Here is a 25,081-nt window from a genome sequence, read left to right as displayed (position 1 = left end):
AACTTTGGTACCTTGCACATTCTCAGCTCCCCATCAACCTCTCTCCCGATCACTTTAGCCTCCCTTGATGATAACTGCCTAATTCAACCATTTCATTCAATTAGGGGTACAGAGTGGTGATTTTTCTATTCCATCATTTTTTTTACATTAATTAGCAGAAATTTTTCTGTTAAAAAAAGTCTCCTTTATCAGCTACTCAGTTTACCCAGAAATTCAGTTCATACAAGAAACACAGCTACGTGTTAAAGTTTCCCCTTCTAATTATCAGTTTTCAGAGTAAGGTGTTAGAGCACAATCCCCCTAGAGCAGTGAAAAATGGGGTTTTGAAGTTGTTGTTTGTCTTTTTCTCCTTTGGGGTATCATGACATGTAGCCATTCCCGTATTTCAGTGACAGGTACGGCTTTAGACAATAGGAATAAATCCTTCCCAGGCTACCCTAGCTAAGATTAAATCTCACAGCTCCAGGAATCAAGGTCACCAGGACCAGAATGACATAGTTGTCCATTACACCTGTTTACCAGACCACCAAGGGCCTGTCACATCCATTTTGTGATTTGATTTCCACAGCCTTGTAAAGCAGGGTGCACACACCTCATCCCACGTTATACAGGAGGAAACTGAGGCTCAGACAAATTGTCATGTCCAAGGTACCCCAGCGTATAAGTGGCCAAGCAGTATCCAGAAAAGAATTCCTGTGATCATAACATAAATGCTACTCTTTACTTTTGAGGCAAGATGGAGCTTCAGTGAAAACCGTTACCATCCATTCCACCTTCAGAAGCCAGTGTCGGGCTGTGGAGGTGATCTTACCTGGCCTGTGCACTTGTCTTCCCCCATACACCAAGGTGGCCCCCTCTTTAACTCCAGCTTCACAGTATTGCAGAAGCTTTTCCAGATGGGCCTGATGATTTTGGGGCCCATGATCGGTAGATCTGTCAAGTGGATCACCAATTTTCATCTTTTTAATTTCTTCCACCTGTTTGTCACCCGGTTCACAAAACACAATTGACTGTTAATAATAGTAACAGATACCCTCGGCTAGCTTCTACTGTGTGGTGGATGTCTTACTAAGCTGTCAAGAGATGTGTTGTCTTTTAATCTTCACAGAAGCACTGGAGGTGGGTATTTATTATTTCCATCTTACAGATGGAGAAACTGAGGCTTCGACAGGTTTAGTGACAACCACTAAAGACAGTAGAGTCTTCTTGACTTGAAAGCCCCCTGTTAACCACTGAGTTCTAACAGACCATAAACTACAATGTTACATTCAAATTATCCTGAGTGTTAATCCATTAATACAGCAAACCTGATGTTCTGGAATTTTTGTTAATACAGCACCCTTGTGCTCTTCAGGGCAGAAGAAATTCTAAAATGGCCCCATGGTTATTTTTTTCTCTCCCCAGATGTAAAAGCCTGCCCTTGTGAAATGTTCATGGCATAGCCGTACCAGAGGAATTGCTAGAATGTTCTGATGAAAAGCCATCTTTATTGTGCAATGTTCATCATTGACATCTCTCTGTGATGGTCCCTGTGCACCTCACTTACCTTAATCTACTTGTGCATTTTCTAATGCTAAGTCCAATTCTAATAAGAAGAAAGAATGAGAGTTACCATGACCCAGCAGGCCCATGAATTTGAATTTGGGCCAGGCAAGAATCCCTCAGTAAGTGCTCAAGAAATAGCTGCTGAATGAGTGAATGAATACCAATTGCATCTGTGCAAGACATGTTTACTGATGGACTGATAAGGTCGACTCTTGACATTTCTGATCTCAGCATTTGAAATGTCCACACATTGAAGTTGTGAAAGCCTGTAACTTGTATTTTACTGAAGCACAAAATTGAATTAGAGGGATGTTTAGGAGGTAGCCACCGCCCACCATCTGCCCCTCCATATGTCTCCCGTGTTTTCCATTCTCACAAAGAAAGAATGCCTTTGCTTCTTGGGAATGGGGAGTGGGGGACTGACTGAAAAAAAGAAGCTGGGTGCTGGTTTTTCAAATATAAACAAATCCGTGATTAGTGTTACCATAATAATGCCATAGTTTATTATAGTTTATTTTAGCCACAGAATTCATCTTAATAGTTCTTTTTTAAAAAATTTTTTTAAGATTTTATTTATTTATTTGACAGAGAGAGACACAGCGAGAGAGGGAACACAAGTAGGGGGAGTGGGAGAGGGAGAAGCAGGCTTCCCACTGAGCAGGGAGCCCTGTGCGGTGCTCCATCCCAGGACCCTGGGATCATGACCTGAGCCGGAGGCAGACGCTTAACGACTGAGCCACCCAGGCGCCCCATTAATAGTTCTATAAATGCTTTTTGGTCTCATGTTTATAGAATCATGACCAATCTATAGGGGGTGAGTATGCATGTGTGTGTATGCATATCTATCTATCTATCTATCATCTATCTATTATCTATCTATCAATCATCTATATATCTATCTATGTTAGTGGAGGAAATGATATTCTGTCCTCCTAACTGTATATTGAGGATTTGCAAGGATCTAGTTGTCTATCTCTTAGTCAAGTCAGGAATTTACAAAAATCTAGGAGTCCATCTCCCACAAGTGTCAAGGATATAATTTGCTATAAATGCAGAGCAAGGTATAGGTAATAAAAGCTCTTAAGGTTGTTGTTTTTTTTATAGAGACCTATATATTTTTACTATGAAAAATTATGAATACCTATAAAAGTAGATGATATAATGAAATGCCATATACTCATCACCCAGCTTCAACAATTACCAACTCATGGCAAATTTATTCCCCTGCTTACTTCCTCCCCTCCTGGGTTATTTATTTTTTATTATTTTTCTTTAAGATTTTATTTATTTATTTGACAGAGAGAGACACAGCAAGAGAGGGCACACAAGCAGGGGGAGTGGGAGAGGGAGGAGCAGGCTTCCCGCGGAGCAGGGAGCCCGATGCGGGATTTGATCCCAGGACCCTGGGATCATGACCTGAGCTGAAGGCAGACGCTTAACGACTGAGCCACCCAGGTGCCCCTCCTCCTGGGTTATTTTGAAGCAAAGCCTAGACATTTTATAATGTCCTCTGTAAATATGTCAGAAAGTAGCTCTAAAAGATAAGGACTATGTTGTTTAAAATATAAATACATACAAATATATAAATATTTATAAATATATATATATCATAGTACTAATATGACACCTAAAAATTCATCAATAATGTCAGAAGTCCTTTTCAGGTAAAAGCAGTTTCTATACAACTCCTAGAGCAAATATGAAGATGTCTTACCACTCTTGTCACAAACTCATCGTGGATGGATTCTTCTACAAACAACCGTCCAGCTGCAATGCAATTCTCTCCTTTGTTGAAAAATACTGCCCCCATGCCCTTCAGCAGCAGAAGAGAAAATATTAACAGTACTTTGGATTGTCATAACATCACACACACCGAGAATTAGATGTTATTGGAAGACAGCAGACAAACAGGGAAATCATAGAAAAACGCAATGCCTTGGCCTATAGCTAGTGAGGAGAATTGCTTAGAGATACTTAGAATTTTTATCTAGCGTGTTTTTAGGGATTTTGTTTCTCTTTTACGCTTTTTGGTCCAGGAGCACTTTTAAAAAAATGTGGGTAACCATAAGGACACACCACTGAGGACAAATTTTATGTTGTAAGAAAATCTGCATTGTTCTATACATTTTGTATTACATACAAAATGTAATACTGGTATACCAAATTTTGCTTTTAAAATCTTGACATCAGTTTGTGTAAATCATGAACGTTTAGAAAGATTCTCCTGTCCCTCAAGTTTCAAAAACACCTTAATGATCCAAATTATAAAGATATTATTTTTAAAATTAAGTGCTTTGGGCATTCCCAAAATCTAAGCATCGAGAGAACAGTTTCTGTTTATGACCAGACAAAACCAAATCTCATGTTGAGATTTCTGATAAAAAGGGAGATGAGATGCGTTTTAGAAGCAGGCACCTATTTGGTGGGATTTGACCCCCTCTTACCATTCTCACGGCCTTGTCAAGCTCACAGTCACTGAATATTATAAGTGGGGATTTGCCACCAAGTTCAAGGGAAACTTTCTTCAAGTTGCTCACAGCACAGCTAGAAGAAAATAAATGGGAAATGAGCATCCTCTGTCTCACCTTTTTACCTATAAGTTACCACTGAGCATGGAAAACATAATTGAACCTCAGAAATATTAAGAAAGGTATTCAAAGACCAAAACAGGAGTGGTAGAATGGTGGTAGTTGCTGAAGGCTGGTGATGAACACATGGGAGTTCATGACACTATTCTGTGTGCTCTGTATATATTAGAAATTTTCCATAATAAAAAGGTGTTTGTTTGTTTTTTTTTAAATTCTGTGGGCAAATAATTAGAGATCCTCATGGGTAAATTTGAATTCTTGAGGTATAAGAATTTTGGTTACATAAAAGCCTCGTGAGGAATTTAACCTCTAACCAGATTCCTGGAGCATTGGGGAAACAAAATATCAATTTTTAGAAGCATATTATTTATTTCTCCCTTACTCACAAAAGTACTGATATTGAAAACATTAAAAAAAAAAAAAAACAAAATTCATGGGGCGCCTGGGTGGCTCAGTTGGTTGGGCGACTGCCTTCGGCTCAGGTCATGATCCTGGAGTCCCGGGATCGAGTCCCGCATCGGGCTCCCTGCTCGGCAGGGAGTCTGCTTCTCCCTCTGACCCTCCTCCCTCTCATGCTCTCTGTCTCTCATTCTCTCTGCCTCAAATAAATAAATAAAATCTTTAAAACAAACAAACAAACAAAAAAACCCCAAAAAACAAAATTCATAAAGTAGAAAAAGAAATCACAAAATTCTATTCCATGTCTCGATGCCCATTGTTTTTACCATTTTGACATGATTATTTCTGGTCCGTGTCCAACCATGGCCTTTGCTTTATTTAACATGGTTGGGATCACCCAATATATACAACTTTATACCCTACTTTTCTATTTACCTTTTAACAACATTTTTCAGTGTTACTAAAAATTCTCCGTGCACATGATTTCATTGCACTCCACACACTGGCATACTTTAACCACCGCCTTATTTTGGACATTTAGATTGTCAGCAATTTTTTTTTTTTAATGTTTTCTTTGCTTCTTATTCACTTTTATTTTATTTTATTTTATTTTATTTTTTTAAATACATAGATTTTTATTTTTATTTATTTTTTTATTCTTATGTTAATCCCCATACATTACATCATTAGTTTTAGATGTAGTGTTCCATGATTCATTGTTTGTGCATAACACCCAGTGCTCCATGCAGAATGTGCCCTCCTCAATACCCATCACCAGGCTAACCCATCCTCCCACCCCCCTCCCCTCTAGAACCCTGTTTGTTTTTCAGAGTCCATCGTCTCTCATGGTTCGTCTACCCCTCCGATTTCCCCTGCTTCATTCTTCCCCTCCTGCTACCTTCTTCTTCTTCTTTTTTTTTTTCTTAACATATATTGCATTATTTGTTTCAGAGGTACAGATCTGAGATTCAACAGTCTTGCACAATTCACAGAGCTTACCAGAGCACATACCCTCCCCAATGTCTATCACCCAGTCACCCCATCCCTCCCACCCCACCCCCCACTCCAGCAATCCTCAGTTTGTTTCCTGCGATTAAGAATTCCTCATATCAGTGAGATCATATGATACATGTCTTTCTCTGTTTGACTTACTTCGCTCAACATAATACCCTCCAGTTCCATCCACGTTGTTGCAAATGGCAAGATCTCATTCCTTTTGATGGCTGCATAATATTCCATTGTATATATATACCACATCTTCTCTATCCATTCATCTGTCGATGGACATCTTGGCTCTTTCCACAGTTTGGCTATTGTGGACATTGCTGCTATAAACATCAGGGTGCACGTACCCTTTTGGATCCCTACTTTTGTATCTTTGGGGTAAATACCCAGTAGTGCAATTGCTGGATCATATGGTAGCTCTATTTAGATTGTCAGCAATTTTTAAAAAAATGAATGTTACTGCTTTTTAGGAATTCATTTTATAAACAATTCATATTTGTCATTTATGTCTTGGTTTCTTACTTATGCTCCAAAACCAATATGGGCCACGGTTTTATTTTATTTATTTTATTTTTTTTAAAGATTTTATTTATTTATTTGAGACAGAGAGAATGAGAGACAGAGAGCATGAGAGGGAGGAGGGTCAGAGGGAGAAGCAGACTCCCTGCCAAACAGGGAGCCCGATGCGGGACTTGATCCCGGGACTCCAGGATCATGACCTGAGCCGAAGGCAGTCGCTTAACCAACTGAGCCACCCAGGCGCCCCTGGGCCACGGTTTTAGTACAGAAAATTTTTTTTGTGCTGGATTGTCACAGCTACTAATGGGGTAGAATTCCAATATGGCTCTGGTTTTTACTGATTATGGGCTTTATGCTTTGGAAATATTTTATTATATGAAAATAGTTCAACACCCAGCAGTGATAAGTAGATTTCTCTTCTAAATAGGATGTGGGTTTTCTCCCTCCAAACACACTGTGTATCAGAAAGCACAAAGCAAAACCAAAACCTGGTTTACTAGGATCTGCAGCATACCAACTCACTAAAACCAATACCTCTTCATGATCTGTTTGCCAACAGCAGTGGACCCAGTGAAACCAAGTTTGCGGATATCAGGATGTTCAGAAAGGCGTTGCCCTGCTAGGCCACCTGCAGAATTAGGGAATAAAACATGAATTAAAACATTACTCAAGCCCTTATGGTACAAGTGGCTTTGAATTCGTTTAAGTGGATTTCTAAACTCTCTGAAGTTTTTTATTTTCTGTATTAATTACAACTTGACAAAAGTCTAGATAATGTCCTGCATGCAATTGTCGGCCTCCCAAAAGATGGGTAAGCTTTGGTTTTTCATCTTCCAAAGTAATTTTAAAAAGCTGAAACAGGCCACCTGGTGGTAGTTTTACAATGTTGTACAATTTCTGCTCCTCTCATCCTACTCACCCACCATTATATTTCTACTTTAAGATTTTTAGCACATGGCAAATACATTTATTCTTTTTTTTTTTAAAGATTTTATTTATTTATTTGACAGAGAGAGAAATAGCGAGAGCAGGAACACAAGCAGGGGGAATGGGAGAGGGAGAAGCAGGACCCCGCCGAGCAGGGAGCCCGATGTGGGGCTCGATCCCAGGACCCTGGGATCATGACCTGAGCTGAAGGCAGACGCTTAACGACTGAGCCACCCAGGCGCCCAAATACATTTATTCTTAAGTTAACTGTTTGGTGAACTGTATTTAGCTTTAATATACTGTTGTTATAAGTCAGGGCAAGATTTCAGTGGGAAAATAGCCACTCAGCTATTCCTGTACCATTCATTATTTACAATCAATGGATGGCTTACCTGAGCCTGGAATGATGTTGATGACCCCCTTCGGAAAGCCTGCTTTCATAGAGAGCTCAGCAAACTTCAAAGCAGTCAAGGGTGTGACCTGAGGAAAAGCAGACCACAATTACCTTCTTCAGACCATGTCTTGTCCTTTAGATCAGTACCCTGCTTTTCCTTTCTGGTCGTACTACAGTTTGTTTTAGTTTTTCTTTTATTTGGACATAATTTTAGACTTACAGCAAAGTTGCAAAAATAGTACAAAGAATTCTTATATATCCATCACCCAGATTTCTCAGATGTTAACATTTTACTATATTTGCTTTATCCTCTTTTTCTCTTTATTTTTTCTGTACCCTGTAAGAGTAAGATATAGACATGCCCCTTTACTTGTAAATAATTTTGGATGCATTTCCTAAAAACAAACAATTCTTGTACATAACCACATATAATGATCAAAATCAGGAAATTAACAACTTATTAGAAAACCTAATTTATAGACCTTATTCCGTTTTCACCAATTGTCCCAATAATGTGCATAATAGAAAAAGGAAATCCAAGATCATACATTGCATTGCCATGTCTGTAATCTCCTTCAATCTGGGAGAGTTTCTGAGTTTTCTTTTATGTTTCATTGATTACACTAACATTTTTGATGAGTGCAGACTAGTAATTTTGGACAATGTCCCTTCGTCTGGATTTGTCTGTTGTTTCCTCATGACTTAACTCAGGTTGTGCACTTGTTCACATGCAAGAACTTTGGCAAGAACACCACAGGAGTGATGCTGAGTCCTCAGGGCACCCTCTCAAGAAGACACATACTATCAAGTAGCCCCAATATTGCAAATATTAACTTTGATCATTTGGTAAAGGGGGGTTGCCAGGTTTCATCATAGTGAGTTACTCTTTTATACTTTGTAATTAATAAATATTTTGTAGGAAGATACTTCATGACTATTTAAATATCCAGTTACTACTCCAACTTCCAACCACTAGTTTTAGAACACATTGATGATTCTTCCTAAATCAATTGTTATGAGGATGGTTGCCAGATGGTGATTTTCTATCATTCCTTCCACATATCTTAGTTGGCTTTTTTCCCTTCTCTTCAATTAATTAATTAATTAACCCATGTGAACTCATGGGTTCTTACTTTATTCAATAGATTATAATGTTTTACTATTGTTATTTCTTTTGATGTTCCAATTGTTCCAGATTTGGCTGATGGAAGCCCCTTTAGGATAGCTGTTGTGTCTTTCTAACATGTCCCTATCATTCTTTGAGCATGTACATGCATTTTGCCTCAATAAGATGTTCCAGGCACATCTTGTATTCTTCCTGTTCCAGCCCTTTCTTCAAGGAACCTAGATTTCTTTCAGTGAAGAATGATATTTAAATATTATGATATAATGGGAAATATATATTTGGTCTTTGGTTCCTGGCACATGGTTTCTAAGACGCTTGCAATCTCTCGTGTGAAAAGTGTCCTTTGTATACTTATGATGTGACTGGTAGCTGGGGGCTCCGAGGAAGTTTCAGGATGGACTCTCGTCACCAGAAAGACCAAGCCATGATGAGAGGGTTGGAACTTTCAGCCTGACCCTGGGGAATTGAGAGAGGCTGGAGTTTGAGTTCAATCACCAAGAGCAATGATTTAATCAATCTTGCCTGTGTAATTAAACTTCTTTAAGTACGCCTAGCCCATGGGGTTCAGAGAGCTTCTGGTTTGGCAAACGCATTCATGTGATGGGAGGGTGGTGCACCTGAACTCCAAGGGACAGGGCTCCTGTGCTCATGATCTTTCCAGACCTCATCCTATGTACCTTTTCATCTGACTGTTGATTTGTATCCTTTATAATAGAGTCATAGTAAATAAAGTACTTTCCTGAGTTCTCTGAGCCATTCTAGCAAATCCCACCTGATTTACAGCCATTGGTCAGAAGTACAGGAGGCCCAGGGCTCACAATTAGCATCGGAAGTGGAGGCAGTCTTGTGAGACTGATGAACCCCTTCACCTGTAGGGTCTGTACTAAAGCTCCAGCTAGTTAGTGTCACAATTGACTTGAATTGTAGGACACCTAGTTGGTGTCCAAAGAGAGAATAGGTTGATATGGGGGAGGGAACCCCACACATTTGGTGTCAAAAGGGTTGTGAGTAACAAAATTTCAGAGTTTTAGAAACCAAGATCTGGACACTATTGAAATGTTGCTTCTGCTCTCAGGAGACAGGGCTGGGGAATAATTGTACATGTGCTTATACACACGTACATCTATGTCTATCTGTCTGTCTGTCTGTCTTCCTACCTGTCATCTATTCCCACATATATGTATACCCATTTCTTTATCCAGCCATCTAAATATATTAAAACCCATGAGTTTTTGAATACCTCCATCCAGTATCTCAGAGTTCATTCAATACTCTTTTCCCATTTTCATGTTTGTAACTATCTTCTCCAATAGTGAGAAACATGGCTTCCAATATCCACAGAACATTCACTGATTTGCTCAATTCAAAAATGTATAGAAAACAATTTGAGAATTATTAAGCTAAAGCCTACTAACTAGAGTCCAGTACTTATTTGCAGCACTTTTGCCTTAGTCTGAGAGCATATAATCCAAATGTCTGTCAAAACTTACTTGGATTAATGTTTCCTCACTTCCTTCAATGGGATCATGTTATTCATTTGAAATACAGCTTAATTTGTTTTTATTTGTATTTGGTTTTAGGGTTTTTGCCCATCTGGGTTGATTACATTTTTGTTTGTTTGTTTGTCTATTGTCATTGTTGAGTATGGGAAACATGCTTCCAAGAGTGAGGAATATACAAAAAGTACATTCAGAGAAGTGTTGTTCTCTGCCCTCTTTCCCTCTATCCCTTCCATCCCGTCTCCCTATGGCCTATAGATAATCAACCTCATTAGTCTACAGTGTATCCTTCCCGTTTCTTTTGCTCAAATGAACAGATACACATCTTCTTATTTTCCCACACTTCTTACACAAAGATGGCATAATACGATCTCATTTTAAACATCTATTACAGCAATGCATAACTCAGAAGCAAAATGAAAGCTATATTTTCACAGCGTTAAAAACCAATGCTGATTAAGTCTTAAATTAGCACTTTTTTAGTGTGGTCTCAATAAATGGAATGTGCAAGAAGCTCCACAGAGGTGTGAAAAGAGAATAGTAGAACTTCTATGAGCATATTTTTTTTTAAAGATTTTATTTATTTATTTGAGAGAGAGAATGAGAGACAGCACAAGAGGGAAGAGGGTCAGAGGGAGAAGCAGACCCCCCACTGAGCAGGGAGCCCGATGCGGGACTCGATCCCGGGACTGCAGGATCATGACCTGAGCCGAAGGCAGTCGCTTAACCAACTGAGCCACCCAGGCGCACTCTATGAGCATATTTTAACTGACAAAGATATACAATAAGCCGAACATGACATTTATTATGTGGCTGGCTAATGATGCTCTCACTCTGTCTGAATGAGGGGCAGATGGTCATGGGTCATAAAGGGATATCCTAGGAGAGAACAGGAGCTCACAAGGCCAAGGGAACAACAATGGTTTCTTCACTTGCTCATTTGCTTTCAGGATATTGCCGCGTGTTGAAGTTTATAAGCCTGGTTACATGGATTCACAGACTATATTGTTACTTTAACTAGCCCAGCCTTCATAAAATGGACAAGTGGCTGAAAAAAGAATCTCTATAGAAACTGCATAATAAATAATACTACCAAGGCTGGGTGCCTGGGTGGCTTAGATGGTTAAGCATCTGCCTTCGGCTCAGGTCATGATCCCAGGGTCCTGGGATTGAGTCCCACATCAGGCTCCTTGCTCAGCAGGGAGTCTGCTTCTCCCTCTCCCTCTGCCTCTCTCCCTGCTTGTTCTTTCTCTGTCTCTCTCTCAAATGAATAAATAAAATCTTTAAAAAAAAATAAGTAAGTAAGTAAGTAAATAAATAAATAAATAATCCTACCAAGGCAATGAGCAAACCACAAGCAAACAACAAGAAAAAGGCAGGGCTAACACTTTCCCGCCTTCTAGTAACAGGTCCACTGCAGTAACAGTGTGAGGTTTACAAAAAAGGAGTCTCGTTAGACTTGATGAGAAATTGGCCTCAAACACTTGAAATTATCAAGAAGATACCTGACACAATAGATTTACATCAACTACTGTTAAAGATGATCCTAGCACGAAGTGTATATTATGCCTTGATATGAAATCATGAGGAAAAACATTTAAAAACTAACTACCCTGAATTAATGATAGTTCTTTTCAAATAAGAACAAAAAAGATTTTTATATCACTAATAAATACCATACAACAAATTGTTTCATCTTTATCTCCTCCCTTTTCATTTCTGTTGGTTTTCTTCCATTTGGTTACTTAGTTCTCCCAGCAGGACTATCGGTTTAGATGATATATGGGAAAGTATCTAGCAGTGTTCTGGGCAAGAGTAGGTCATTGCTAATGTCATTATTAGGTTTGATGAAGTGATCAGAACCATGTCAGACCTAGACCAGTCCAGGCCATGGGAAAGAGCCACCTGATTCGGTCCTGACATTCACATGGGGACTTCATACTGGAAATGGTTGCATACATCATCACATAATATTATGCAATACAATAAAAAGGTATCTACAACAGAACAATAGCAACTTTGGGTCTTTCATTTTCAGGATTAAAAGTATCATCAATTATTAAACTGTCAGTTTTATTTTTTATTTATTTTTAAATATTTTCTTTATTTATTTGACAGAGAGACAGAGCATGTGAGCACATGAGCAAGGGGGAGGGGCAGAGGCAGAGGGAGAAGCAGGCTCCCTGCTGAGCAGGGAGCCCAATGTGGGACTTGATCCCAGCACCCTGGGATCATGACCTGAGCCAAAGTCAGATATTTAACCAACTGAGCCACCTAGGCACCCTAAACTGTTCGTTTCAAATTGCAGATGGGGACAGAAACTGTGTGTGTCTTTGTCACTGATCGATGCCTGGCAACTAGTAGGCCCTCAATAAGTGTTCCTAATTTTTGAACATTATATATAATCACTGGAGTTCCTCAATGTTTAGCACTCTCACTGGATGCCATTTAGTGATTCTCAACCCTGGCTGTATCTTAGAAACCAATGTGAAGCTTTCAAGCAATACCAGTGCCTGGGCTCCGACCTAGACCCATTAAATCAGCATCTCTGCCAAGAGATACCAGTATTTTTAAATGAGAACTCCAGGATATTCTAATGTGCAGCCAGGATTGAGCACCCCGGGGCTAGATTATCTGCCTCTTCTCTTCACCCTACTGGCTTCCTGCTGTTTAATGGGGAAACAGCACTCTTATAGAAATCTGGTGAATTGGCACCATTTCCATGGAAGGATTTGTCAATATCTATCACACAAATACATGTATCTTTTTTCCTTATTTATTTATTTATTTATTTATTTATTTATTTATTTAAGACTTATTTATTTGAGAGAGAGTGAGAGACCGCATGCACGTGGGGCAGGGGTGGGGGTGGTGGCAGGCCAGGGAGGGTGGAAAGGGGAGGGAGAGGGACAAGCTGACTCACGTGGAATGCAGAGCCCGATATGAGGCTCGATCTCAGGACCCTGAGATCATGACCTAAGTGGAAACCAAGAGTCAATGCCCAACCAACTGTACCAGCCAGGAGTCCCCCCACCTTTTTTTCCTTTTAGAGAAAGAAAGAGACAGCAGGCATGAGTGAGGGAGGTGGGGAGAGGAAGAGGGAGAGAGAGAATCTTAAGCAGGCTCCATGCTCATTGCGGAGCCATGGTTGGGCTCAATCTCATGACCCCGAGATCATGACCTAAACTGAAATCAAGAGACAGACTCCCAACTGACTGAGCCATCCAGGCGTCCCACAAATACATGTATCTTGTAACTAAGTGATTCTATTAGAAACATTTCCTTTAAATATACTTACACATGTGCGTGATGCTATATTTATAAGGGTATTAACTGTAGCATTGTTTATAATAACAAAAGGGCAGAAAAATCAAAATATCCATTAATTAGGGATTGGTTAAATAAAATATGGTTTAGCTATACAAGGGAATATTATGGGATATTGTTTATTTATACAATGGAAATTGTTTAATAAAAAGGAGGATTTTTTTTCTTTTGCTAAGTATGTATAGAATGCTACTATTGTATTGTGGTAAGAACACTTAACACAACATTTACCCTCTTAACAAATTTTAAGTGTATGATATACTATTGTAAACTGTAGGCAAAATGATACACAGCAGATCTCTAGAACTTATTCATCTTGCATAATTGAAACTTTACGCCTGTTGATTGGCAATTTCCAATATCCCCTTCTCCCCTCTTTGTGATTTCTTAATGGGTTAAAAAAATTATATATATATATAAATTTTATTGCCATATTGTATTTTTATTGCATATTACATATATATAAATTTTTTGCATAAACAGATATTTGTATATGCATAGAGTATCTCTGGAATATCTAAGAAACTAATAAATAATAATTAATAACATCAGTTGCCCCTGGGGAGGTAAATTGGCTGACTGGGGAATTAAGAATAGGAGGGAGATTTTTTTACCATCCACCTCTCTGTACATTTCTATTTAGAAATTTTTTAACGTATAATTATTTTTTAAAATGAAAGTGTTCCTAACAAGTAAACAAGATGTCTATGGTCAGTATGACTAGGTAGCAATAACAAATGAAACTGTAATTTCTTAAATTCTAAAAGGAGAAATAAATGAGAGGTGATAGGTAACATAAACTCTTCTAGAATAGAGACTAAGTTTTCTCCATGACGTATGCAACTCAGAATGTCTACTACTCTTCACTGTATACAGTCAATGTTCAGCCAGGTATTAAGTTGGCCACCATATGCTTTTTCCTGAAAAGCTACTGTAGCATTAAAAGATTTTTTTGAGAACTCTATCATTTGAACTATTTTTTATTATTAATTATCATTTCCTTGTTATCCAAATGTACATATTCTTACACAGTTGCCACAATTACGTACATTCTTTTCCATCCTTTTCCCTCATCTTCCCTATCTTTACAATACTTTTTTTTTTAAGATTTTATTTATTTATTTGAGAGAGAATGAGATAGAGAGAGAGAGCATGAGAGGGGGGAGGGTCAGAGGGAGAAGCAGACTCCCTGCCGAGCAGGGAGCCCGATGCGGGACTCGATCCCGGGACTCCAGGATCATGACTTGAGCTGAAGGCAGTCGCTTAACCAACTGAGCCACCCAGGCGTCCCTACAATACTTTTAATCATTAAAATTTGAATGCCTATATAATAGTTTTTCTTTTGATGTCTCATCGTTGCTCTAAATAATTACCTAATTATCAGGCATTTGGCATTTCGCAAGAATTGAATTGGCTTATAGAAATTCAGTGGATTTCACCAGAGTATCCTATGCTTGCTTCCCTTGTCATGGAAATTTAAATTGTGGGATATCTATGGGGTGCATTAGGGAGCTATTAAAAATGAAGATTTAATATGAAAAGATGCCTATGATATCTTTAAAGATGTCATAATATACAAGCCTGTTTGTGTTTAAAGATGTAACGTTTATAAATGTATGTCTCCGTTTTCAAGTGAAAAGGATAGAAGGAGATCCTGCCCCTGGCCCCTTGCATCTCACCTGTGCTGGCTTGAGGACTAGGGTATTGCCTGCCGCCAAGCACGCGGCGCTCTTCCATGCTAGCATCATCAGCGGGTAATTCCAGGGGATGATAATGGCGCAGACACTGCAGGAGTAGAAAGACGCTATCCTTAGTTGTCTCCAACCAACACAACTCACACCGGTCACCCAAGGCCCTCTCCTTGTCTTACCCAAGTGGCTCCTTCTTGGTGAAGGTCAGATTGCGATTTGGACGGGCCTGGTTGATTGGAATGGTAGAACCCTAAATAGTAAAAAAAGGTTAATACTTATTTTACTAATTCAAATGAGTAAATCTAATCTCAAGGAATCCATTTTCTGTCCACCTGTCTTATTTTTCTTAGCTGGTATGAAAAGGCAGTGTTCAATTTATAAGAAATATATCCACACCGAAAAAAGGACCTGCTATTTCTTTCTGGAGGGAAGTAAGACACAGGAGAATAAACCTAATTATATGTATGTATGTATGTATGTATGTATGTATCTCTATATACTAAACATAGTTCTTTTTTTTTTTAAGATTTTATTTATTTGTTTGAGAGAGAGAGAGAGCATGAGGTGGGGGGAAGGGGCAGAGGGAGAGGGAGAAGCAGGTTCCCTGCTGAGCAGGAAGCCAGCTACGGTACTCCATCCCAGGGACCCCGAGATCATGATCTGAGTTGAAGGTAGATGCCCCACCGACTGAGCCACCCAGGTGCCCCTATATACTAAACATAACTCTAATTTAGTTAATCTCCATTCCCAACTTCTCGACATGGCAGAGAACGTTAATTGCCTGCCCAGGATCCATTCTTCCATCTGTCCTTAGTAACAGAAACCCTATTATTAATAATGGTATCAGCCATGTGCCCAGAGAAAATTCTGTTTTCCAGTTTCCAGGGCAGACAGGGATGGTCAACAGAAGATGTAAGCATAAGGCATGTTCTTTTGCCATAAACCCCACCCTCTCTTCTGCCTTCTTCCTGCTCAGAATGTCCCTGACATGGCTGATAAGTACAGTGGTTATCTTGAGACCATGGCAGTCTTGAGGGCAGAGGTCACTGGTATAAACATGGTCTGATAGTGAGAGAGGAAAACTGAGTGTCATACTCTAGCCCTGACTACTTGCCTTGTGCTCCTTGAGAATGAGGTAAAAAAAAAAGTTCCTACTTGGATTTCTGTTCCATGCAGCCAAACTTAATCCCAAGTAATTCACAATAATAATCTTTAACTGAAGCTATTCATTTGTTTGGCCACACGAGAGTATTGCTGTTACTAATTACAAGCGTCCGGCTCTTACCTGAAATCCTTGGGGCCAAGTGTGTTTTGGGATTAAGAATTAGTTGGACTATAGAAACATAACATAACACATGTACCTCATGTTATATTATCTATGACTCCCAGTAGGGTCTGGAGCAGCCCCTCATAATCAAACATATGATTATTGGACTATTTATTTAGTGAAACATGAATATTCCCTCTAAGTGATAGAAATACAAATTATAAATAGATTCATGTTGGTTCAGATCAGCTTTTGGCAACAAATGAGTTTGAACCACTCAAACCAATTAGCATTCAGGTTTTGGAGCTCTTTGGATTTCATAATTGAGGATAAAGGATGGACCTGAACCACCACTACTAAATACTTACATATGGATGATTTGTGACTGAAGAATAATAAAACCTATGTTCACGTGCAAGCCCTCATCTGTTGCAAACTTGTTGCTAAGCCTCACTACATAACTTGCAGGGTTTGTATTATTGTGACCATAGTATGAATGAGGAAAGTAAGGTTTAGAGAGATAAAATAACGTTAACAACATTAGCTGGTAAGTGGCAAAGCTGACCGTTGGACCCACGTCTCTCTGACTCTATATTAATAGTGGTAACAGCAACTCACCCAAATAAAATATTGTTTCCCAGTCTCCTTAGCAGACAGAGAAGGCCAATGGGAGATATAAGCACAAGGAAGGGTGGGATTGCTTTTTAAAGCTCTTTTGTCTTTCTCTCCCGGCCCCACTCCCTCCTTCTCACTGCTGGGAGGGTGGCTGAGACGGCTGGTACTGCTGTGGTTATCATGAGTCTATGAGCAGCATGCATGCTTCTCTTTGTTATGAGCCTTACCTTTACCTTTTATATTCCCAATGCTGAGGTCAAATGTAGTTGCCACTTACCATCACACATGTACTATTTACTTTCTTATAGTAAAAAGGGAAATGAAATATTTATTGTACCCATGCTTTAGAAAATTATTTTCTTATACCCAACTGACTTAGACCATGTATGTTAGCTCTCTGGCTTCTGTAGGCATTTGAATTTTCCATCTCTCCATGACACCCTCTGTGTCTAGAAGACTATGAGATGCCTTTAGAGACATTAAAGTATAAAAAATACCATCAGATTTTAGTTCAGAAATTCTTGAGTTCAAATCCTAGGCTCTATGGTTTACTTACTAACAATGTGACCATATACAAGTCTTTCACTGTCCTCAAGCTTCTGTTTTCCTTACCTGCAGTAAGGGATGACAGCTATCTACCACAGACGATTTTTATAAAGATGAGATGAGAAAACCTAATAGATGGCTCTAAAACAGTGCCTTTATAAAGACTAAATGTTCGGCCCTCTTCCTGTTGGAATGATCTCCATGGCGACAAATAACATCCGTGCTTACCTGAATTTTGTCACACCAGCCAGCAAAGTATCTGAATGTTTGCACAGACATTCCGATGTGAGTCTTCAGAGCTAGGGTGTATACAGCACCCGAATCAAGGGCTTCAATAGTTGCCAACTCTTCTTGGTTCTCTTCCAGTAGGTCTGCAAGTCTGTATGGTCAGGGAAAGAAATTCATTCAACAAATATTGATGGAGCTCCTATTAGGTATAGGGCACCATCCTAAGGGCTGAGAATTCAGAGGTGAACACACATGGATGAGGTCTTTGTCCTCATAGAGAATATGCTCCAGCAGGGAAGGCATTAAAAAAATCATTTCATAAATGATTTGGTTTTTGGGGCACCTGGGTGGCTCAGATGGTTAAGCATCTGCCTTCGGCTCAGGTCATGATCCCAGGGTCCTGGGATCGAGCCCCGCATCGGACTCCTGGCTCAGTGGGGAGCCTGCTTCTCCCTCTCCCTCTGCCTTGAAAGAGAGACACAGCGAGAGAGGGAACACAAGCAGGGGGAGTGGGAGAGGGAGAAGCAGGCTTCCCGCTGAGCAGGGAGCCCAATGTGGGGCTCGATCCCAGGACCCTAGGATCATGACCTGAGCCGGAGGCAGACGCTGAACGACTGAGCCACCCAGGTGCATAAATGATTTGTTTCAAGAGTTACAAAAAAGAAGTGTGGGAAGCCTGTACCATTTGCCTCATACATGCATAAGAAGTAGAACAGTGACTGAGCCACAGTAATCCGAGGAGATCAATGACAGAAAACAGTGGGAATGTGGCCAGTTCATGAAGATACAGGGAGATGTTAGAGAGTGCAACCTATAAGAATCCATGAACATGAGGATTTCTGGTTGGTACAGGAATGTTTCCAGCACTAACTGAAAAGGACAAGATAGAAATACATGGGGTGAGGGGCGCCTGGGTGGCTTGGTCGTTGAGTGTCTGCCTTCGGCTCGGGTTGTGGTCCGGGGTCCTGGGATCGAGCCCCGCATCGGGCTCCCTGCTTGGCGGGAGGCCTGCTTCTCCCTCTCCCACTCCCCCTTGCTTGTGTTCCCTCTCCAGCTGTGTCTCTCTCTGTCAAATAAATAAATAAAATCTTAAAAAAAAAAAAAAAAAAGAAATACATGGGGTGAATTACAGACACCACAACAGATTTCTGGTAGGTGTCCAGATTCCGTGGCAAGGTAAGTCAAGGATTGTCTAATGGCTCTGAAAGAGTCAAAATTCATCTTTTGTGCTCCCCTCAACCATTGGTTTTCTTTCCATCCTTTAGTGGTTCTCTGAGTTGTTCCTTTTGGACTATTCTAAATTATAAATAGATTCATGTTGGTTCAGATCAGCTTTTGGCAACAAATGAGTTTGAACCACTCAAACCAATTAGTATTCGGGTTTTGGAGCTCTTTGGATTTCATAATTGAGGATAAAGGATGGACCTGAACCACCACTACTAAATACTTACATATGGATGACTTTGTGACTGAAGAATAATAAAACCTATGTTCACGTGCAAGCCCTCATCTGTTGCAAACTTGTCGCTAAGCCTCACTACATAACTTGCAGGGTTTGTATTATTGTGACCATAGTATGAATGAGGAAAGTAAGGTTTAGAGAGATAAAACAACTTTAACAACAGTTAAAGGGGGAAAGCCCTCTCCCTCAATGTTTCTTCCATATCCTACTCTAAGAGATATTTTGACCAAGGTCAGCTATTTGGCTCTAGAAATTCAGTAGAAAAGAGAATTTATGCTTGAATCTAATTAGTCTTGGCATATTCGGTTACTGATTTATAATACCCTTTCCGGGCCTTAGTATTTTTCCTCCTGACTCCTACTCTCTACAGGTCAAGTGGATTTAAAATTCGTCTTTGAAAACAACAAAGTGCTACATATTCCCCATTTGCTGTTCTGTATGCATCCTCCACACCGCTCTGTGATCCGGGAGGATGACCTTTATAGACTCCATCACCTGGCTCCCATGCTCTGTCACTGGGCTTGACTAATGAGAAGCCAATGGGCAGCACCCCCAGGAGAGAAAGCGATCGGGGATTCCATTCCCCAGCTCCTTCACAGATGGGCTGTGGTTCAGCAGCTGCTGTGTCCCTCCACCAAAAACCACTGGAATGTGGTCTTCTACAGCTACAGATCTTGCCAGATTCCAGCAACAGCCCCTTCCTCTGTCCCAGACCCTAGAGTACTAATAGCTTCCCCCTGTTGCTGTCCCTAACTGGGTACTTCATTACCCCTTGACCTTGCCCACATCTCCATAAATGTTTCTTTATTAAACTTTTTTGCTGACTGGAACCCTGACTGTTACAAACAATAATACAAAAACCAGGAACTCACATATATGGAATTTTATATGAGGTAAGTAACAGAAGGCGTATAATAGGTGCATACTAGAATATTTGGGGGACAATGTTAGCCCATATCCCTAGAGAGCAGATCTGTGTTTTTAAGAACCACACCTGTACATCAATCTTCCTCTTTCTCTTGCATTCATTCTTCCCCATTCACCTTTTTCAAAGGCATCTTTTGCTGCAGCTACTGCTTTATCAACATCCACCAAAGAAGCATAGGATACTTTGCATATTGTCTGTTTCAAGGTAAACAAAAACAGGCTATAGGTCATTTACATAGAGATACAGAAATATGCTTCTTGAAATTAATATCATATTAATAGGAAAAATAGAGTATTACTTATAAAACCCAAAGAATTTATGATGGAACATCAATACACTCAGTAGCATAGTAAAGAACAATTTTAACACGGAAATCCTTAGCCTGAAATTTGGGACCTCTCATGTCACCCTACATCATGGAAAGACACATTTAGGAAGAATATATTTATTTCTCCTGGTGCTTAGGGAAGCTGAATTTCTTGCCATGAGCTTGCAGAGTCCAAAAATTCTTTTCTGCATATAGTTTTATTGAAGGTGTGCCTCTGATGTGTATAGATATAGTTATCTGTATAAATTCATCAGAAATATTCATCCAATAAAACAGGTGATTATAGTTAGTGGCCATTACTAGAATTGAACAGTTGAAAGAAATACACGGAGTGCATTTAGAGTAAGTGCTCAGAGGCAAAGTGATAGAATAAACTAACTTCTTAAGACTGTCAGTTTTACAACTGTGCATAAATTAAAAAGTCACAACCAGTAGTCCCTGCATGCACAAGTAATTTACTCACAGATCCATCTGTTGGGTTGATAGTTTCATAGGTCTTTCCATCGTCAGCATCTGTGAACTGTCCATTTATGAAACACTGATATGGCATTTTCACTGTCATTTCATTGACCTCCTTCGAAACCTAAGATAGAGAATTATATTAATAGGTTCAGTGGATTTCTCTGCTTATCCATTTGATGCCAAATAGCAATAAACAAGTTTACTCACTAATGCAGCGGGAGAAGTTTTATCTATAGGATTCTAGTTCCTACTCTCCAGAAGAGACCAGCATATGTAAGATTTGGGCCTCGTGATGCTCAGATTGGCCACTGAGCCAAGGAGCTAGCATCTCTGACGACCAAAGTACTCTAGGTTGGGCCATATAAATAAATACCTCAGATTTTTTTCCTTACACAAATGAGAGAACTCAAAAGGCCTCCAGATAATGGAAACGGCACCATCTAGTGGCAACATCTATGGAGCGCAGCCCTTGCTTTCATTTGTATCCTTGAAATTGCCTTTGTGGATTAAGTTTCCTTTTACAATGTTGCCATTTTAAGTTTTCTTTCTTTAAGTTCCTTCCCCATTTTTCACTTTCTCTCTCTCTTACAAATGTGTTGCCTTAATTCTATTCTGTCCCGTTAACTAGCGAATGAATTTAGGTTAGTCCATTAACTACTATGAACTTCAGTTTTTTCAACAATGCAAAGGGGAGAGGTGCCCGGGTGGCTCAGTGGGTTAAGCGACTGACCCTTGATTTTGGCTCAGGTCATGATCTCAGGACTGTGAGATCAGGCCCGGTGGGCACCCTGCTCAGCGGGGAGTCTGCTTGAGATTCTCTCCATCTTCCCCCCCACCACCTGCACGTGTGTGCTCTCTCTCTAAAATAAATAAATAAAATATTTCAAAAAATTAAAAGGGGATAATGCTACCTGCTTCATACAGTTATTATGAGGAATAACTGAGAAAACATATGTGAAAGAGCATTATTAGAATAAAATTTCATAATGGCACGAGGTATAAAAAGTATAATTTTGGGCGCCTGGGTGGCTCAGTTGGTTGGGCAACTGCCTTCGGCTCAGTCATGATCCTGGAGTCCTGGGATCGAGTCCCACATCCGGCTCCCTGCTCAGCAGGGAGTCTGCTTCTCCCTCTGACCCTCCCCCCTCTCATGCTCTATCTCATTCTCTCTCTCAAATAAATAAAAATCTTAAAAAAAAAAAAGTATAATTTCATATAGAGAAATTGATAATGCTTAAAAAAGAAACAAAAAATATCAAGACAGTATCTACTCTTATCCCACAGATAAGAAATACTTCTATGAAATATTTCTGTTGTGTTTATATAGGATATAATGAAGGAATCTTCATCTGACTTGATGTGTCTAGTCTCTGCATATAGTTCACTTCTGTAAACTCATCATTCTGGAAATACGCTAAGTGTTTTACATGCATTATCTAGTTTGATTCTCCCAACTATCCTATGAGGTAGATATTATTATTGTCCCATCTAATATATGAGGAAACCAAGGCTTAGAGAAGCAAAGTAACTTGCCACAGGTCACACAGCTGGTAAGCGATGCTACGTGGATTCAACCTTAGGTGGGTCTGACACCAAAATTCGTGTTCTTAACCAGAGGATGCTAAACTTTTTCCCAAATTTACCTAAATTTTATTTTATTTATTTAATTTTTAAAAATTTTTTTATTTATTTGCGAGAGAGAGAATGAGAGACAGAGAGCATGAGAAGGAGGAGGGTCAGAGGGAGAAGCAGACTCCCCGCTGAGCAGGGAGCCCGATGTGGGACTCGATCCCGGGACTCCAGGATCATGACCTGAGATGAAGGCAGTCGCTTAACCAACTGAGCCACCCAGGCGCCCTCAAATTTACCTAAATTTTATTAAAAACACATGGATGAGGAGCATTTCTGGAATAGTAGACTAGGTCATAAAAGCCACAAGAACATTAGAAAATATTGTCAAAATCATTTTTCTCATGACTCTGGAAATTAACCAAAAGCTTGAAAGAATCCATTTATTCAAGAAAAATAGTTGAATCTCTGTAAGCACAGTGAGTTCTGTGGTATATTAACTGCCCTACTCTTTCCTATCTCTCTCTTGACAGCTCTGCAGTAACTTGAAAACCAACATCCTTACAACTATGGTGGCTGTGAAAACCAGCAGCCTGTTAGTCACCAGAGGGGGACAAATCGTCCCCAGAAGCTCCCAAGAGGCCTTATCTCCACAGAGCTTCCCAATGTCAAGCTCTATACTCCATGTTTGTCTTTATTTGACCTGACTCAGAGCTTGCTCTGCACAAACTACCTTAGTCCTTCAGTGAAGGCTGAGAGACTTATCAGTTCAAGAAATTTAAGGAAATCAATGTCTGATCATCAGCTGATGACTTAGTTAGCTGAGTGGAGACTTCAGTGGTGGCGAACAACAAAGAATACAGGCTTTACAGGATTCGTCCAAGAAAGTCACTAAATAAAGAAAAAAGCAAGAACAACCAGCAACAGTAATCCCTGTGAAAGGAGGGGTCCTATTTCCAGAGTTGCCACATTCTGTTATTTAAAATGGCTGGTTTTCAACAAAGGATTGCAAGATACATGAAGAAACATGAAAGAATAAAGAGTGGCCAATACATAGGACAAATAACAGTCAATAGAAACCATCCTGGAAAAGACCTAGACACTGGATTTATCAGAGAAAGATTTTAAATAAGCTTTTATAAATATGTTCAAATAACTAAAGGAAGCTATGTCTAAACAATTAAAGGAATGTAAAAGAACAGTGTCTCACCAAATAGAGAATATCAATAAAGAGGTAAGAATTCTAAAAGAAGAACCAAAGAGAAATTCTGGAGCTGAAAAGTGCAACAACTGAAATTTTAAAAATTCACTACAGGGGCTCAACAGTAGATTCAAGCAAGAGGAACAAAGAACTAGCAAATTAGACAATAGGTCAGGAGATTATCCAGTCTGAAAACAGGAAGACAAAAGGAGGCCTGTGGGACACCATCGAATGTACCAACACATGCGTAATGGGAGTTCCAGAAGGAGAGGAGAGGGGGGAAAGAGGCAGGAAGAATATTTGAAGAAATAACAAATGAAAATATCCCAACTTTGATGAAGAACATTAAACCATACATCCAAGAAGTTCAACAAACTCCAGGTAGGATAAACTCAAAGAGATCCATTTTAGAAACATCATAATGAAATGGTCAAAAGCCAAAGATAATGAAGGAATCTTGAAAGCAGCAAGAGAGAAGCAACGCATCACATAAAATGGATCCTTAATAAAATTAATAGATGACTAATGCTCAGAAACCACGCAGGCCAGAAGGCAATACGATGACATATTCAAAGTGCTGAAAGAAAAAGACTGCCAACCAACAATTCCATATACAGCAAAAACACCCTTCAGAAACAAAGGAGAAATTAAGTCATTCCCAAATGAACAAAGACAGAGAAGCTAGCATACTGCCCTTCAAAAAGTGCTAAAAGGTATCCTTCAGGTTGAAATGAAAGGACCCTACACGGTACTTGAATCTACATGAAGAAATAAAGCACACTGATAAAAAGTAAATACAAAAGTCAGTATACATGTATTTTTGTCTTTAACTCTTCTCCTATCTGATTTAAAAGACAAATGCATAAAGCAATGATTATAAAACTATGTCGGTGGGCTTACAATGTATAAAGATGTAATTTGTACGACAATAATATCATAAATGTGGGGATAGGGAGCAGACTAAATTACAACAAAGTTTTTCTTGACTATTGTTATTAGGTTGACCTTAATCTGAACTGGAACGTTTTAAACAAAAATGTTCCTTGTAATCCTCAAGGCAATCATTAAGAAACTAACTAAAAATCTATAGTAAGAGAAATAATAAGGGATTAAAATGGCACACTAGACTATTTTTAATACAAACAAAATGCAGGAAAGGAAAAATAGAGGAGCAAAAAGGGCAAGACAAGACATATACAGGCATACCTCGGAGACATTGCAGGTTCAGTTCCAGACTGTTGCAATAAAGAGAATATTGCAATGAAGCCAGTCAAATGAATTTATTGGTTTCCCAGTGCACATAAAAGCCATATTTACACTACACTGTAGTTTATTAAGTACGCAATAGCATTATGTCTAAAAAAATCAATGTCTATGCTTTAATTAAAAATACTTTAGCGGGGCGCCTGGGTGGCTCAGTGGTTAAGCGTCTGCCTTCGGCTCAGGTCATGATCC

At 39.5% G+C, this 25,081-nt stretch overlaps 1 protein-coding gene across 1 annotated transcript in view; it reads right to left on the bottom strand.

Annotated features, from left to right (window-relative positions):
- Positions 1–25,081, bottom strand: part of ALDH1L2 (aldehyde dehydrogenase 1 family member L2) — a 63,739-nt gene that overhangs the window by 6,791 nt on the left and 31,867 nt on the right. Inside the window, exons 11-20 of the mRNA XM_034987683.1 lie at positions 20,858–20,977; positions 20,133–20,260; positions 17,677–17,827; positions 15,200–15,270; positions 15,009–15,114; positions 7,376–7,463; positions 6,591–6,684; positions 3,990–4,089; positions 3,260–3,358; positions 812–977 (exon numbers count right to left, since the gene is read on the bottom strand). Of these exons, the coding sequence (XP_034843574.1) occupies positions 812–977; positions 3,260–3,358; positions 3,990–4,089; positions 6,591–6,684; positions 7,376–7,463; positions 15,009–15,114; positions 15,200–15,270; positions 17,677–17,827; positions 20,133–20,260; positions 20,858–20,977 (1,123 nt within the window). The remainder of the gene's footprint in view (positions 1–811; positions 978–3,259; positions 3,359–3,989; positions 4,090–6,590; positions 6,685–7,375; positions 7,464–15,008; positions 15,115–15,199; positions 15,271–17,676; positions 17,828–20,132; positions 20,261–20,857; positions 20,978–25,081) is intronic.

This window comes from Mirounga leonina, unplaced genomic scaffold (genome assembly GCF_011800145.1).
Source record: "Mirounga leonina isolate KUSES-001 unplaced genomic scaffold, KU_Mleo_1.0 Mir_418, whole genome shotgun sequence".
Taxonomy (NCBI): Eukaryota; Metazoa; Chordata; class Mammalia; order Carnivora; family Phocidae; genus Mirounga; species Mirounga leonina.
Note: the sequence above shows the minus strand (reverse complement) of the source record. Positions and strands in the feature narration are given on the sequence as shown.